This window comes from Mugil cephalus, chromosome 15 (assembly GCF_022458985.1).
Source record: "Mugil cephalus isolate CIBA_MC_2020 chromosome 15, CIBA_Mcephalus_1.1, whole genome shotgun sequence".
NCBI lineage: Eukaryota > Metazoa > Chordata > Actinopteri > Mugiliformes > Mugilidae > Mugil > Mugil cephalus.
This window is the reverse complement of record NC_061784.1, coordinates 10,983,656-10,996,540: the sequence shown is the minus strand read 5'-3', so window position 1 is coordinate 10,996,540 and position 12,885 is coordinate 10,983,656. Positions and strand designations below refer to the sequence as shown.

At 44.6% G+C, this 12,885-nt stretch overlaps 2 protein-coding genes across 4 annotated transcripts; one reads left to right on the top strand and one right to left on the bottom strand.

Moving 5' to 3' along the window:
- Positions 1-4,439: 4,439 nt before the first annotated feature.
- eva1c (eva-1 homolog C (C. elegans)) lies at positions 4,440-10,628 on the top strand. 2 transcript variants are annotated; one of them, XM_047606169.1, is made up of 8 exons: positions 4,440-5,245; positions 6,449-6,648; positions 6,945-7,068; positions 7,211-7,373; positions 8,100-8,243; positions 8,787-8,864; positions 8,938-9,030; positions 9,098-9,400. In XM_047606169.1, the coding sequence occupies exons 1-8, from the start codon at positions 5,131-5,133 to the stop codon at positions 9,249-9,251; spliced, it is 1,071 nt and encodes a 356-aa protein (XP_047462125.1). In that variant the 5' UTR covers positions 4,440-5,130; the 3' UTR covers positions 9,252-9,400. The 2 variants fall into 2 exon arrangements, with proteins under 2 accessions (XP_047462125.1, XP_047462124.1); XM_047606168.1 differs by having other exon boundaries at positions 4,448-5,245; positions 7,211-7,363; positions 9,098-10,628.
- Positions 10,492-12,788, bottom strand: cfap298 (cilia and flagella associated protein 298). 2 transcript variants are annotated; one of them, XM_047606170.1, is made up of 8 exons: positions 12,647-12,788; positions 12,229-12,391; positions 11,864-12,031; positions 11,698-11,765; positions 11,457-11,615; positions 11,174-11,305; positions 10,985-11,080; positions 10,492-10,907 (listed from the first exon to the last, which is right to left on the bottom strand). In XM_047606170.1, exons 2-8 carry the CDS (start codon positions 12,365-12,367, stop codon positions 10,797-10,799), a joined length of 873 nt encoding a protein of 290 aa, XP_047462126.1. In that variant the 5' UTR covers positions 12,368-12,391; positions 12,647-12,788; the 3' UTR covers positions 10,492-10,796. The 2 variants fall into 2 exon arrangements, with proteins under 2 accessions (XP_047462126.1, XP_047462127.1); XM_047606171.1 differs by having other exon boundaries at positions 12,731-12,777.
- Between the last annotated feature and the right edge of the window lie 97 nt (positions 12,789-12,885).

Sequence of the window (12,885 nt, the reverse complement as noted above, 5' to 3'; positions counted from 1 at the left end):
ATACACTATTCAAATATTCATTCTTTTTCCCAAACATGTGCAACATAAACCTACCCAACTTGGTGTGTGTGTGTGTGTGTGTGTGTGTGTGTGTGTACATATATATTGAAAAATAAATGTGTATGAAAGTGTAAATGAGAACATCTTCTGCCTCCATTTATATCTTTGCTAAAATACATGTTAATGTGCTCTAATGCATACGTCTTTATATATATATTTAATCTCCCCCAAATTTAAATGTATTCAAATACACATTAACAGGAATCTAACATGTTTTAGTAAAGCAATAAGGGATAGCTTAATATTGATTAGTTTAATTATAATGTATATTTATAAATAGCACTATGTTGAGTTTAATATAAGATAAAATATGCTTTTATTGATCCCACAATGAGGAAATTCTCGTTAGCAGCAGCAAGACATTCAGCATCACAGACAGTGCACATATGGGTGGACTAAATAATAAAAAATAAATATATACATATATGTATAAAGCTATATTACAAACAAACAAGGCAGTGTTCAAGTAAGAATGTGGGTATGCTTATAAATATATGTATATGTTTGCACGTCTCCCGTTGGCAGGGATATAACAGAAAAAAATATATGTATATACAGTGGGGGAAATAAGTATTTGATCCCCTGCTGAATTTGTAAGTTTGCCCACTTCCATAGAAATGATCAGACTCTGGTTTTTATGGTTGTTTACTGGTTATGGGTATAGACAGAATATCAATCGAAAATGCATAAAAAACACACAATCTAAAAGTTATAAATTGTTATGTATTTTATTAAGGGAAATAAGTATTTGATCCCCAACAATTCACTTAGAATTCAGGCTCCTACAGATTGGCTGGTGCGCATGTGGCACACAGCTGTGCTCAGTCAACTAATTACCAATACTCCTGATCTTAACTCGTCATGTATATAAAGCACACCTGCTCTAAGAATCGGTTTCTTACATTCCAACTTCTACAGCACCAGCACTTCTACAGCACCAGCAAGGCTGGTATAGGTTACAAAACCATCAGCAAAAGGCTTGGTGAGAAGGTGACAACTATTGGTGCCATTATTCGCAAGTGGAAGACCCATAAAAGGACCATCAACTGTCCTCGGTCTGGAGCTCCCCGCAAAATCTCGCCTCATGGAGTGAGGATGATGATGAGAAAGGTGAGGGAGCAGCCTAAAACAACACAGCAGGAGCTTGTTAATGATCTGGAAGCAGTTGGGACCTCCGTCACCAAGAAAACAGTTGGCAACACACTGCGCCGTTATGGATTGAACTCTTGCAGTGCCCGCAAGGTCCCCCTGCTCAAGAAGGCACATGTACAGGCCCGCCTTAAGTTTGCCAGTGAACATCTAAATGACTCAGAGAAGGCTTGGGAGAAAGTGCTGTGGTCTGACGAAACCAAAGTTGAGCTATTTGGCATTAACTCGACCCGCCGTGTTTGGAGGATGAAAAAACGTGAGTATGACCCAAAGAACACCATACCCACGGTTAAGCATGGAGGGGAAACATCATATTTTGGGGCTGTTTTTCAGCAAAGGGTACAGGGCAACTTCACCGCATTATGGGGCCAATGAATGCAGCCATGTACTGTAACATCTTGGACAAAAACCTTCTTTCCTCAGCAAGAACACTGAAGATGCCTCGTGGGTGGGTTTTCCAACATGACAATGACCCAAAACATACTGCCAGGACAACAAAGGAGTGGCTCAAGAAGAAGCATATTAAGGTCATGGAGTGGCCTAGTCAGTCTCCAGACCTTAACCCGATCGAAAACCTGTGGAGGGAGCTGAAGCTCCGAGTTTCCAAGAGGCAGCCAAGAAACTTGAAGGATTTAGAGACTGTCTGTAAAGATGAATGGGCCAAAATCCCTCCTGCGCTGTGTGCAAACCTGGTGACCAACTACAAGAAACGTCTCATCGCTGTGCTTGCCAACAAAGGTTTCTCTACAAAGTACTGACTTGTGTTGTGTTTGGGGATCAAATACTTATTTCCCTTAATAAAATACATAACAATTTATAACTTTTAGATTGTGTTTTTTTTATGCATTTTCGATTGATATTCTGTCTATACCCATAACCAGTAAACGACCATAAAAACCAGAGTCTGATCATTTCTATGGAAGTGGGCAAACTTACAAATTCAGCAGGGGATCAAATACTTATTTCCCCCACTGTATGTACAAGTAGTTAGGATTGACAGGAAATGAAAAAATGAGTATGCATATATCATATATGCACACATCTACCCTTCGGGAGGGATGCAGACAGTGCCAAGCAGCAGGTATAAAGAAAATATATGTAAGAGATATTTCACATATGTTGTTGTGGGTCTACTGGGAGTAGACCTGGTTGTAGAGTGACAGCAGAGAGGCAGAAGTACCTGCGGTACCACTCCTTTTCACAGCGTGGGTGAAGAAGTCTATAGTCAATATAGAACACATATAATAAGTAGAGTGTTGTTGTACCTTGGAAAATAAAAGCTCAGTACCTTTTAGTATCTATTCTGTTATTAAGTCTGTGACAGCTGACTTTTGCATGCTGTAAATTTAATGTTCATTCGAGGTGGACATGACGTGGACATGACATGTCCATGTGATAACTTCTCAAAATATAGTGTTTCAGCGCAGACTAATTACGTCATCAGTAGTCATTCTCAATCTCATTTGGATCTGTTCCCTGTACCTCCTCCGTCTTTCCTGTTTGCTGCAAACATCCTTAACGCTAATCAAGTGTTTTGTCTTTATTTTCTACTCGCTGTGGTCTAATCCAGAGGCTGTGCCTCTGGTCTGAACAACTTAAAACAACATGCCGTGAGAGTTTTTTTTTTTGGTCAAGTTTGTCTTCCAGATGCATTGTGGTTGTCTGTTTACGTCTGCACAAACACACAACCAAGGTGGCAACTAAACAGCTCCATTGTGTTGGAAATATTAAGCAAACATACTCTACATACTACATACATACTCTAGGCCAATGCTTAATTATTGGTAATTTCCGTGTTTTTACAAGAGACCATACATTTCTGCACATTTTGCAACCCCTAAAACACAAACATATTGCCATAACATTTTTTTCTCACATGCAATCTGTTGTTTTACTGTCTGGCCGTCATGACTGACTTATGTCTTGAAGTGCAGGAAACAACAGAATTCCACAGACGTTAGGGGGATAACAGCACATGAAAGGGGTTTTGGAGCCACTCCCTTGGTGCCTAAAGCTAAAGCACAGAGAATGGAACCAACTTGTCTTGTTTGGATGCAAAACACCCCCCACCTCACCCTGACAGTTCCTCCCACCCAGCTTGTTTCCCTCCCTCCCTCCTGCGGGGCCGAGCATGGAGACCCCAAAGGCCTCCGTCGGCTTGACTGTTGTAGGTCTGCGCCGCGGCCTGACATGGAGATCGACCCGTTACCATGGAGTGGGTCACCGATGTGGGCAATTTACCCAGTAGGCCCCCCGGCTTCATTGAAAGGCGCCACGATGGGGGTATCGGCAGTTTATGAAAAGGGAACAGAATCTAAATATCAGTCACTTGGCGCTAATGTTTTTATGTTTGTGCTCTGATCAGCTGGTGCTTTCCTGATGAGCCGTTTGGATAATGTCACGTACTGATTCTCAGTCGTCCAAGACTAAAACAAAGCTAAAACAAAGGCAAGTGGACTCGTTCGGGCCTTCCTCAAAACATTTCACCACTCCGTGTCCATGTGGCTTTTTACGGTTCTGAACCGAAGAAGGAACGTGGATGAGTTTTCTGAATGACGGAGCCACTTGTTTGGGTAGTGAAACGTCTTCAAACGAGTCCATGTACCTTTGTTTTCAGGCTTTCACACCAGCCCCGTCTTTATGACCTGTTATTAATGTAGCTTTGGTCAGGTATCTCATCATTTGATAAGTGATGAGCAGGAAGGTCAGGGAAGTAAAGAGCAACCCTTCATAGATATCATGAGCGATAATGTACAGAGAGAAGAAAGAACCTCACATCAATCAAAGTAACATAAAACACTGCTCAAAACCGACATGTTTTTGCATCTCTAAGATATGAGCACACAACAATATAGCCTCTTTAGATTAATGTGTTGTCCCGGTGTTGTTGTTCTGAGGGTGTCCTGTGGTGAATGTTGTTAGTGGGGGGTGTTCGGGTCCTATTTGTTGAGGAGAGGGGCCTCTCTGTGGATCAGGCTCATTCCAGTGCATCCCATAGATGCTTCATCAGCTTGGATTCCAGGTCAACACCTTGCGCTGTTGTTCATGTTTTTCTAAATTGTACTATTTTTCTGTGTGTGTGTGTGTGTCAGGCTGCATCCTGCAAGGAGTGTCATTGCTGTGGGGTGGGGGTTCCTGGTCTGTTTTAGGTGGAGGAGGGAGCCCTTATTAATACCTACAAGTACTGATATTATGTACTTCCTGTACTAGCTCCCTTTCTGCTGCATGTAACAATTCCCCACTGTGGGGATCCATTAAGGATTATAAAAAAATAAAACCTACAGGCTATTTGGTCCTTTACACTGAAAGTTTATGGTGAGAAAGTAAAATTTAAGTTGAACGGAATAATCCTAAAAGTAAACAAGCGCCTCAAGAGGGGAAAAAAAATAAAAATAATCCCGTCCGCGCCAGTGCGTCATTCCAGCGTGTGTCTCCGTGTGCGTACTTGTGTGCGCGTGTGTCGCCCCTCTTCCCTTTAAAATAGTTTTATCTGCCACGCCCACACCACCACGATTTCCCACTCAGCTGTTACAGAAAGTCGCTTTCAGTTTCCCCACGCGGCCAATCCGCAGATCCGTAGTGGGAGACTCGGGCTGCTGGGAGAGCGACCACGCACCGCTCCTCGTCCGTCACTGTTTTACAACTTGTTGCGCAGCTGCTATTTCTAAGCCTCCTCTCCTCTGAGGTCCTCCGCTGCGCGCCGAGGCTGCGCCTGCCCCGCGCTCAGCCGCAAACAGCCGCTGTTTTGCCTGGTGAGGGAAAGGCAGGTGGGATGAGGAGGGGACTCTCTCTCTCAGGGACTGCGTTTCTGTGCGTGCGGAGCGTAATGTCGCGGCCTCGCGGATCACCTTCCCGTGCGTAGGTGCTTGGCGGTGAAATTTCTCGAGTCTCTTTAATGCAGCATGGTCAAAGGGACGGGGGATGCGAGTCATGAGCTGGACGCGTCCTTGCCACGGACTGGACTGGAGCCACAGCCTCTTCTGTCTGACTTTACTCCTGTGGACCAGGCGCATGAGTGGACTGGCCGACTTTTCTAGTAAGATGATGGTGATGGTGATGATGATGATGATGATGATGTTGAAGGAAAGCATTGCTGCTACTTACAGTAGGTTTGGTATGGGGCTTGTTATAGCTGATGTAATAATAGCTACAGTATATGCTGGGGGGTGGAGGGCTGAGACTTGTTTGCCATGTTAATTTATACAGAGAAGGTGGAGCTTCAGTATTTTGCCCCACAGTTTTCATGAAATACTAAAAGAAGTAATTTGTCATCAGTTGGACCTGGCTTATATGTGGATGTTATTTAGACCAGACCAGGCACCCCCACCCCGTAGCGATGACACTCATTGAATGCAGTGGCCATCCCCAGCAGGATGCAGGCACAGACACTAAAACGGTTTAGGAACAGCTCAAAAAACACAAAAAACTGCACAGGATGTTGACCTTACTTTAAATTCACTTCATCACAAATTTAGAGAGGCCCCTCCCCTCAACCCATAGGACCCAAAGGCCCCCGCTAACAACATCCAGACACCACAGGACACCCTCAGAAGGTCCATGTCCATTCTTCCCGGAAACTTACACAAAATTAGGAGAGTGGTCATAATGTTATGCCTGGTTAGTGTATATTGCATATATTGGCCTGTATGTGGGAGCATAAGGTCACAGGTTCAAATCCCTTCCAAGTCCACAGCTAAGGCGCACTGGTTGAGTGAACTGCATCAAACGGATGAGGGGTTCAAATGACACTAAACTGCATCCATTCAGCTAGGAGATGAAATAATCTTTGCACATGATTTCTGAGTCCATCTCTTCACACATTACCATTTAAGCCATTTTCATTTTTTTTTATTATTATTCATGGATTCATGGAGTGGCGCTGTGAGGCTTTACCTGACATTTTCAGTTTCTCACTTTTGATTCTTACTGCAGCTATTTTCCTCCAAATGCATGATGCAGGCTTCCTAAGGTCTTCGGTTCGGAAGTAACCTGATCATGTTTACACGGCGTGCGACAAAAAAGGTCAGCCGTGTTGGTTGAAGGCCAGTTGGCGCACTTTGCCGCACAGGAAAAAAGGGGCAGGCAGCACTGCGATAGTTTTAAAGGCAACGTGAGACTCTTGCCAGAGCGCCAAGGAGGCCAGACAATCTCATCTCAAAAACACGGAGGCAGTGGCAGTGGGAGGGGACGCGCTTCAAGCTCGGCGGCCTAACCCGTGAGCCTTTTGTGTGTCTCTCAGACTACCTCTCCAGGATCATCACCAGCCACTCCGCCCACGCCTGCGACGGGCAGCCTCTGCGGCTCCACTGCCCCCGACACTCCACCATCTCCATCCAGTCGGCCTTCTACGGGAGCGGGGAGGTGCGGCTGTGCAGAGCCGACCCGGACCTTCCTCTCAGGGCCCACAACCACAGCTGTTCGGCTTTTACCGCCCTACAGGTGGGTTTTACTGGAGCCGCTGCCCCCTTTCACTTTTGCTGAGTTTATCATGAGTAGATGGGTGGTCGCAAGCTTTATTGAGACGGTTTCTGCCCCCACATGTTTTTTTTTTTTTTTAGTTTTCATATAAACGTGCCACCCTTTCGTTAGCCAGCTGGTGAATGCACAGTAAAAACCAGTTTCATTAGTTTTTTTTTTGCATCTGATTTGTTTCTTTGTTTGTTTTCCCCATCGGCCTTCGCCCACTGGTGGATTGTAATATCAGATCCCGTGTATTGCCTTTGCCGTTTGTGCAGAAGCTGTTGTCGGAGTGTCAGAGCAGCAGAGACTGCCAGCTGCCTGTCAATCACCTGCTCTTTGGAGAGGACCCATGCCCGGGAACTACCAAATACCTCCACGTGGACTACAAGTGTAAACCCGGTGAGTTTGAGCCGCTCAGACCTGACATGTCCCAAACGTTTGTGTCTCCTTCCACACCACAAAAATTCCCCAAAATCTCCACCCCTCCGTCTCACCGTTTTTACTTTTTTGTTTTGTTTTGTTTTGTTTTGTGTTCGCTCAGCTGAACACAAAAGACATGTGGTGTGTGAGGGAGAGACCATGGCACTGCGCTGCAAGCCCCCCAGGGTGCTGAACATCTACGCAGCTGTCTACGGGAGAAGCCTGGGCCAGACGGACACCTGCCCCTCGCACCTGACAAGACCACCCCCATTCGGTGAGTCGATGTGAGTTGTTTGCCAATAGACAATTTTTCCCATTAGGGAAAGAACAATATACATTATATATACACTATATATAAAATAATCCAAATATAACAATTAAACCACTTGAATCGGCTACATATATTTAAGAATTTCACTTATTATAAGTTTTAAACTTATAATTTATTTGCACAAACAAGACCATTAATATTTTTGATTGGTAGCATCTGCTGGCACCGTGTGACGCTGCCAAATGGAATTCAGCCATCATTAAGTTTATTATGTCCAACTCTGCTTTCCCCACTGAGATGTGTTAAAAAAAAAAACAAAAAAAAAACAACATCTGGCAGATGGCGACGTGAATCAAGTTTCTGTTGAAATAGACGCTTAAATCAAATTAGTAAAATCAGAAATCATCTTTAAGATGCGAAGCAGTGAGGATTTATGGGCAATGTGATCGTTACCGAAGAGAAACACGAGTTAAATACAGCATTTTGGCCACGGCAGTTTTTTTGTTATGTTTCGCTTGAGTCGACCAAATCCGTTGCTGATGTTATTGGGTAAGTATTTGCTTTGCCGGATGAAGAAAAAAAACAGTTTTCCCATAAAAATAAATGGGATTTTATTCTTGCTAAGCTGCAAACGCGCTCCTCACGAGTAAAGATGTTGCCGCTGCTGCACAGATGGTCCAATACACAAATGTACTGCTTCTCACTGTCTGAGCCTGCCTAAGTTGTCGTCTCCCCGCAGAGTGCCTGAACCACGAGGCCGTGCACTTGGTTTCCAAGTCCTGCTACAACAAACACAAGTGTGCGGTTGCTGTTGGCAACCAGACCTTCAAGGACCCCTGCTTTCCAGGAACCAGGAAGTACCTCAGCGTGGTCTATTCTTGTGGTGGGACACCTTCTGCTTCCTCGTTCACAAAATGCACAGGCTGATACATTGAGAGATAGCGTCTGAGTCGGAAAACAGAGGGCTTCACGCGATATCGCGGACGGCTGACGTCATGTTGCGTGTTTGTTTTAGGGCTCATTCATTAGAGTTCCTCGACTTGTTCGTTTGTTCCTTATCGGTTGATCCCAGCCATCAAGATGTTCTCGTCCAGTCACGCCCAGCAACAAAGTGGCAGAGAATAATAAACCGTGAAGCTGGATTAAACATCCTTCCAAGCTTCCTGTTGTTGGCATAAACGCAAAATTAGGTCATCTTGCGACATTGTTCACGTGTCACAATTTGGGAGTTGGGACAATTCTTCTGACTGGCTCGGTTGGCTCCATCTTGACCTTACTGGCCAGCTATTGGCTGTGGGCTCAGTTTGGATGTGAGATGTAGCTCGTCGACAAACGGCCTAGCGTACGAAATACAGCCACCAATACCAAGTTATTGTATCAATTTGTTCACGGCAATACAAAGACTCCTCCGTCTTCCTCCCAACAGTGCCGCAGACCTTACTGAAGGAGGCCAACCCAGACATTTTGAGCTCCACCTCATCTCCTACCACGAATACAGAAAGAGGTAAAGCACCAGTTTTTAAATTTATTTTTAACCCACATCACAGTTGCGATTTTAAAAGCAGCTTCTCCTGCAGGTCTGGAGGAGCCGGTTCCCAATGGGTCCAGAAGGCCACACGACTCAGGAGCTATGATGAGCAACTCTCTCCTGACGTATGCCTACATCAGAGGTAAATGTCGTGAATTCGCGGCTAAATCCACGTTTTATTGCGACTCACCCCTTTCACGCCCGCACAGAGCACCCGGAAACGGCGGCGCTGTTGTTCACCTCCAGCGTGTGCATTGGCCTCCTGCTCACGGTGCTGGCCGTGTCCGTCCGAGTGACCTGCAGATGGCATCGGGCCGCACAAAAGCCCAAAACTACCAGCAGACAGGAGGAGGAGGAGGATGAGGAGGAAGATGACGACGACGACGACGATGGAACAGAAAGCTCTTTAATCTCGGCCGCGGAGAGGAAGGCGATGCACGACTGGGAGGAGGTGACTTACGTGAGCGAGGCGGCGGAGAGGGCGGAGAGGATTGAGCGCAGGGAGATGATCATACAGGAGATCTGGATGAACTCCTACCTGAACGGAAGCTCGTGTTGAATAAGTCACGAGACATGGATGCTGTTCAGGAATTTTCTTTCTTTTCTCTTCCACACACTTTTTTTTTGTTGTTGTTTTTTTACACTGTAGTACATTTACATTTGTGCGTTTTTCCTTTCAGTTTGTGAAGATTCACGTGTAAAAGCTCCAGTACCAGCAAAAAGTTATTATTTTTATTTATTCACATTCACCGCTGAATAAAGTTAATGCTTCAGGCTGAAACGTTGTTTAAAAAAAAGGGAAAAACATTAGTCAGAAGCTTTATTTATCCCACTTTGGGATAAATAAAGGTTTTTTCTTATCTTGTAAAGTTGTTTCTTTATGCGTGGCAGTTATTTTCCATCAAATGGTCTCATTACAGCTGGATTAATGATACAAACCAAAGAACATGTCAGGATATGTGGCCTGTCATCTAAAGGGACCCAAAGCAGTTTCATCTCTCAGATATCAACTCCCCTTTAACACAACAGTAGAAATCAGGACTTTTTTCTTTTAAATCATGTCATAATTATGTCACAGAAAAATAAGCTGTTTCTGTCCCTATAAGCTATAGATTTAACTGCATTAGGTAGCTGAAAATGGCAGCTATTAATGCTGTACCAGAGACTGATATGATCAAGTTTCATTTGCCATAACTGATCACTACTGTCTCTTTAAAGAAACCTGATTTGAATGTAGAAAATGCGGAATCGTCCTTTAAATCGACACATTACATGTAAATGTCTTTACATTCAGTTTTTCTTGAAACCAGCCATGTCTGTTTCAATCACTGCACCATCTCAGTTGATTTTTTTTTTCTTTTCGACGCGGTCTAAACTCTACCACTTTCCCATCCCAGCAGGGATATTTGGCAACTTCCTGCCTCAGCGTAGCACCAATTTCTGGAGGTGTGAGACAAAGAGAGGAAAGGTGTAGCATCCTTGTCCCTGTCCCTACTCCAAGTGATGGAAAACTTTGTTCCAGTTGCAACATTATGTTAGAGACTGATCTCAGTTATGATGCAACGTGAGTGAACATTGTGTATCAACAGGAAACACTGGAAACCATTGTTTTATTTTTTAATTTTTTTTTTATATACACAGTAAACAGCTTCCAGAGCTTCGATAAAAATGTGGAGCTGTACATTTGTAAGGGAACACAGGGATCACAGTAATGTTTCAAATAAATCAGGTTGATCACAACATCGGCTCATATGTGTCCAGACGTCTTCTTCGAATGTCAGCGCAGTCCAAGACACAGGGAAGCTGAATGCACAATATTACCTGGAAGACCTTAAATAACACCAGAATAAGGCATCTGTGGCAGCTCCATCTAGAGCTGTTAGAAAGATCAGGTATCCTGAGTCGTCTTTATCTCGGCCCCCATTTGATATTGGTGAGGCCTTGAAACTGTTTTTTGAGAGCCTGCCTGTCCGACCACTCTGAGTCCAAGTAGCTATCGTCATCTGCCTCCTCCAGTTTCTGAAAATGTAATCATAAATTTAGAAAGCATATTCACTACAGAGAGGAGCACATAAATGTGCTGTTCCTGTCCTCACCTTGAGCTCCTCCTGTCGTCTGTGGTAATGCAACATCATCTGCTTCTGCTGCTCATCCGTAATCACAGGCTCTCTAGCTGGCGCACCCTGTCCTTTCTTAAGTTAATAACAACAAGGGGGTTAAAAATGTTCTCAAAAAGTAAAGTAAAACAATAAACGCGTTGTCGGATTGGCTGAAATGTCTCTCACCTTTTGGATTTTGACTACAAGCTTCGTCTTTTCATTTTTGCCAACATAGTCCTGCAGCTTCTTCCCCCTCTGCATCTCTTTGGCAGCCCACCACAGCTGGCATTCATCCTCCGTGATCACCTGCAGAGACGCCTGAGAGGAAAGTTGAAGAAAGGAGTTAAGTCTCGTGCGACGACCCCGTGGGCTAAAACATGAACAGCAAATTTAAAATCAATTATAGCTTAAATAGCTGAAGCCTGTGTTGCTAACTGAAAGCTGACTGAAACTGGAGCAGGCGTCTCACCTGTGTGCCCGAAAGGTCTTCCTTGTCCTCGAACTCCATCCTGATGGGGTCATGAGGAGGCAGCCCCATGGGGTACACGATCATGACCGCCCCCCTTAGCTGGTCCAGTGCTCCTTTTACCATCTCCATAGTGACACAAACATTTGCTTGAACTTGTTTCTAAAAGAAGAAGAAGAAACGTTGGTCAATGTAGTGAAAAATGGTAGAAATGGGGATCTGCAGTTCACACACTGATACTCACTTTGGAGATGAGTGCTTTGGCCTCATCCACTGTTCGCATCAGCACCTCTTTCATCTTATCATTTGGAGCTGGTGGACAGTAAAGACAGGGTTTGAATTGAAAAACATTTGACGAAGGAACAATTTGCTACCATTTGTTTACACTCTTAATGTTGCATGAGTCTCACCCTGTCCGTTCCTCCTCCCGATCTCATCCTTCCTAAGTACAGGTCCTCCACTGGGAGTGCACTTTTCTTCCCATTCATCCCTCAGGTTCAGCTCCACGATCTGCTCCTCTGTCAGCCCTTGCATGTTGGGTGGGAGAGTGATGCCGTGGTCCGCAAGCTCTGGGATCTCTGAGGGCGCAGAGGAGCAAGCAAGTCTACGTCAACGCTAGGGCTCAGGTTCTGTACCAGTATATGACGGGAAGAGCTACTTAACTGCGTCCCATTCATAATAATATAGCAGGAGTAGCAGCACTTTGCAGAAAAGAAGTTTAAATAACAGTGAAATGTGAGTACATAAGTATATAGTACGTGAGAGTGTGTTTTACCTGAACATAATCTGTCCACTTTTAGTCTGCCGTTGTAAATGGCTGTAATTTGCTGGATCAGCGTCTCCAGAGGCGTCTCCACGGTGGTGTTGAACAGAAACTGACTTTCATCCCCACGCTTCAAGTGCAGCTGCACCATCTTACACACCTGCTCACCTCCTTCCTAAAGACGAAGAGAATGAAAAAAAAAAATCCTCTCGAATATAAAACACTCTCCAGAAGAAGCAATGGAAGAGTCCCGGGGTCACTTGGGGAAAACAGTGTAACCATAGCAACAGTGTTGCGGCGTGCGGACGCTTCTAGAAACCTCCCACCAAACCTAGCTCTTAGCCTGCTAGCTAGCTACCCGATGAAGCTGTTTACATTGACCAGCACCGCGGCCTGATAAATATACCTATTTGTCTACAGTGACATTTACCTTTGGTGTAAAACGATTGACACAACACGGTCCCTGCGCAATTCCGAGTGGGCTCACACATTTAGTTTACAACAACACACCAACCTCATATACGGCACATGAGACAGACCGGATACTTCTTCGCGTCAGATATGTTTGCAGATGTTATATTAATGCCGCCATCGTTACTGCCCCCTAATGGAGGTTAATGGTAACGGCGTATTTTGTCCTATAAGATTCAGATTCAAAATAAAAAAAAC